The 3,665-nt window shown below is 42.9% G+C and overlaps 1 protein-coding gene across 1 annotated transcript in view; it reads right to left on the bottom strand.

The window, feature by feature from the left end:
* Positions 1 to 2,511: 2,511 nt before the first annotated feature.
* The window catches only part of LOC104159371 (exocyst complex component 4-like), a gene marked incomplete at both ends in the record, with an annotated part of 52,964 nt that continues 51,810 nt past the window's right edge, over positions 2,512 to 3,665 (bottom strand). The window contains 1 exon segment of the mRNA XM_009697258.1: positions 2,512 to 2,601. Coding sequence (XP_009695560.1) covers positions 2,512 to 2,601 — 90 coding nt within the window.

The raw sequence follows: 3,665 nt of genomic DNA, 5'->3' as shown, positions 1-3,665 counted from the left end.
TTTTATACATTTGTTTCTTTGAAGATCTTTTCAGGAAAAAGATTTCCTAACAAGCCACCCTCCCCCTGCTGCCACTGAAAAATCATTCCTGTGGATAAGGCTGTCAGGAAGAGAAACTGTGTGGCATTCACAGAAGACAGAGTGTCACATGCCTGCTTTCCAGTAACCTGATTGAACAATTAAATTGTATTTCTCTTTAAAAGGGTTGTAAAAAAAAAAAAAAAAAAGAAAAAAAAAATCAAAATGCAGATCTTGCTGTGGTCTGGGATTCGGGAAGAGTAATGAGCTACCTAAAAGGGAACAGCAGCTTATAATAGAAAGAGGCTATAGTACATTTTTAACATAAAGTTCAAAGGGAAACTTTTCTTGATGGTTAAACTGCAAAGATACCTCAGCAAAGTCATCTCATCTATTGTCCCTATTGACTCCCTACATTGACTTTTTGTCACCTATTGCATCACGTTCAAGCTCTTCCAATTCATCCAGAAAGGGCAATATCATCTTGTTCCTATCCACACTAATTCCTGTATTTTGTCCTTTACTTCTTTGTCAGCTCACAGGCTTTGTTCTTCCCAACCCTGCGCTAGCTCGACAGCTGGAAGCCTGCAGAACTCTCTTTTGCATCCTCCTCTCTTGAAAATGTTCACAATCTCCCGCTCATGACAAATGTTGCCTCAAGATTTGTCTTATATCAATAAGGAGTCACTCTTTCATGAAATCTGGCTGTGCCCATCAGTAACAAGTTTTGAACCCAGGAAAGGAGCTATTTAAAAACAAATCCTCAGTTCAGACTAACAGCAATGGTAACCACAAAAATACCCAGATCTCAGCCACAAGGTACTTGGAAAAGGACACAGGCATGGACTGAGTCAATACTGTTCTCTACTGTGTTTTTAAAGCAACATGGACATACGGTCAGGTCAGGGTGTGGAGGCAACTGTGAATGACAGAAGGCAACAGGACTCATCCCAAAGAGACCTGAAATTTTTGAGGCAAGCGCTGCAGGCTCCCTGGTTGGCCCCGTCACTGCTCCAAACTTAGTGCTCTCAGCAGCTTCAAAATTCTTGGTTTTCAACCCATATTTGTCCCATGCAGTTTGTAACACAGAGCTACTAACTGTGGAGAAGTAACTACTTAAATCTTACGGCTCACTGGTATACGAAAATGATGGTGCCAATAGAACAGCTTACACTTTACAACATCCTACTGAACTGGGCAACTTCTTTCAGTTAATCCTGGGCACAAGACCATGTGACAGATTTTGAACGCGAGAACTGGAGTCTCAAAGGGTAAAGAGCTGTAAGCTAAACACCTTCCAAGTGTGCAAATGGTGATACCATAATCTGAAAGACAGGCATCTCCACTTTATTCTATTCCTGTATGCTGTCAGATCATAGGGTGAGCAACTGTCAACTTCAGTACATCTCTGCCTCAAATTCTTCCTTCACAGTCCATCCAGAGGTATCTGAATATTCACCATAGTGTGAACCATTATATATCCTTAATCATCAATAGTAAGCTCATCTTTGTAGAGTCACCTAAGTGAAGCAATCTGTCCACAAGAACCTATATGTCTCTCAAGGCTTCTTTTCACACTTTTGTGGATTTAACTTGTTGCTGAGGACAACTAAGTTATAAAAGGAGGAAGAGAACACAAAGTCATCCAAAAATACTCTTGTAAACTATAAAACACCCTCAGTTTAAAACTAACTGAAAATTATCATGGGTAAGATTTCAAGGAGGAATTCTACCCTTGTCCATCACTGTAATATCTGAAGAGTATATATTATTTTCTTGTTAAGTAAGAAACTAGAATAGATAATACAAAAGAAAATATACATTATCATGACAGCCTTCAGATCTTCCCTTGATTTTGCTCCCAAAACCAACACTTTCATGAGTTAGACTATTCGGGGGAAAAAAACATGAAATGATGCCATGCTCAGAGGTGAGAACACTTCTCTGTGTATATATAGCACTTGCCACAAGCAATGTAAACCAGCAAGAGTAGTCCAACTCTTCAAATTCACCATTTTCAAACACTCTGCAACTCTTCAAGTGTTGTACAAGACAAAGAATTGGTCACTTTAGTCCATACAACAGAAACTTGCAACTTCAAATATGAGTTGACTGATCTTAGCTCCCAAAGCAATCCAGGGTAAGTATCACATTCAGCATACAATGTAAGGAAATAAACCACAGATAAGGAAGCAGACATTAACTCCAACTATCCAAAAGCAGTGCTCACAGTGAGATATTTTGCATTTCACCCACTGCTTTATAAGTATCTTTCAAGATCTCAACCTCTAGATGAAAATGCAGAGGGAATAAAGAGAAACCCTGCTGCTTCACAAGGCAGTAAGAATAAATAAACAGGTTAAAAACTGGAGAGATTTATACAGCCTGTGTGGCAAAGTAGAGAGGTATTAACACCCTGACATAGCATGGACAGGATATTCAAGCTCCTGCAAAAGAGAATTATCCAAACTAGCACATTATCTATTTCCCCACCTTGAAGTTCTCCACTTCTGCTGTACAGTTCCCTTCTCTGCTCACGCAAATAGGCACTCATGCTAATGGCATGGGAGGAGGACTCAAACGCTGCACTGTAATTAAAAAAAAAAAAAAAAAAATCCAGTCAGTTAGCCATCCACAGAAACACCCTTCTTGTAAGCACCAGTCAGCGCTAAATGAAAAGGACTTCCCTGCATGTTGGAGCAAAATTATCAAGGCAGACAAAAACACATTTTCCCTATAAAACTCCCATCACTGACGCACCACATCCTGCCACCTCTGATCCACGCAGCTCTACCAGCAGCCACCCGTGACACAGACCTGCTCGCAAACCACCGAGATGCTCCTCCACTCTATCAGCTGGGAGCACTCAGGCATTTAAGTAGGAATGGCCCCAAAACCCGGTAAAATCCAAACCAAAGCCATAGGCTAGCACCATCCAAATTGCTAACTGACCTACACATAAAAATTAAAATCAAACATTCTCTTGGAAATGAGAGAGCAATAAATTATTAAGTATTTATCATACTGCTCTAATACTCCTCAAGGACCAATCTGAGAGGCAGAAGATAAATATTTTCCAGCTACTGTAGCCCCATAAACATGATTTTTGCCATTGATAGTAAAAGGCCACAGACTGGGCACTGACCTGACACCACAAGGACTGATGACATCTCTGGGCTTGCCGTGCCCTGAGCTGGGTGTCCCCGTGATCACAAGTGTCCCATGGCCAAGGGCCTCGTGCCCGACCCACCTGAGCTCAGCGCTGGGGACACCCTGCATGGCCAAGAGCTGCTGCCCCGGGCAGGCACTGCCCAGCAAACACCAGCCCTTTGTGTGCCCGGGCTGGGCACTGGGCAGCTCTGCCACCGGTGTTGGGGACCGGGGAGAAGGGAGTAGGCGATGGGGACAAAGCATCTTCAAATAGCCAAAGTGGACACAAGACTTTACCCCATGCAGTGTTAAAGGTTGGGGGAACAGTGGTTAGAAAGTGGTCAAGCAGAAAAGGACCTGGGGGTGTTGGTTGACGGCTGGCTGAACATGAGCCAGCAGTGTGCCCAGGTGGCCAACACCATCCTGGCTTGTATCAGCAACAGTGTGGCCAGCAGGACCAGGGCAGTGATCATCCCCCTGTACTTGGCACTGGTGAG

This window comes from Cariama cristata, unplaced genomic scaffold, assembly GCF_000690535.1.
Source record: "Cariama cristata isolate BGI_N322 unplaced genomic scaffold, ASM69053v1 scaffold2653, whole genome shotgun sequence".
Taxonomy (NCBI): Eukaryota; Metazoa; Chordata; class Aves; order Cariamiformes; family Cariamidae; genus Cariama; species Cariama cristata.
This window is presented reverse-complemented; position numbering and strand designations above follow the sequence as displayed.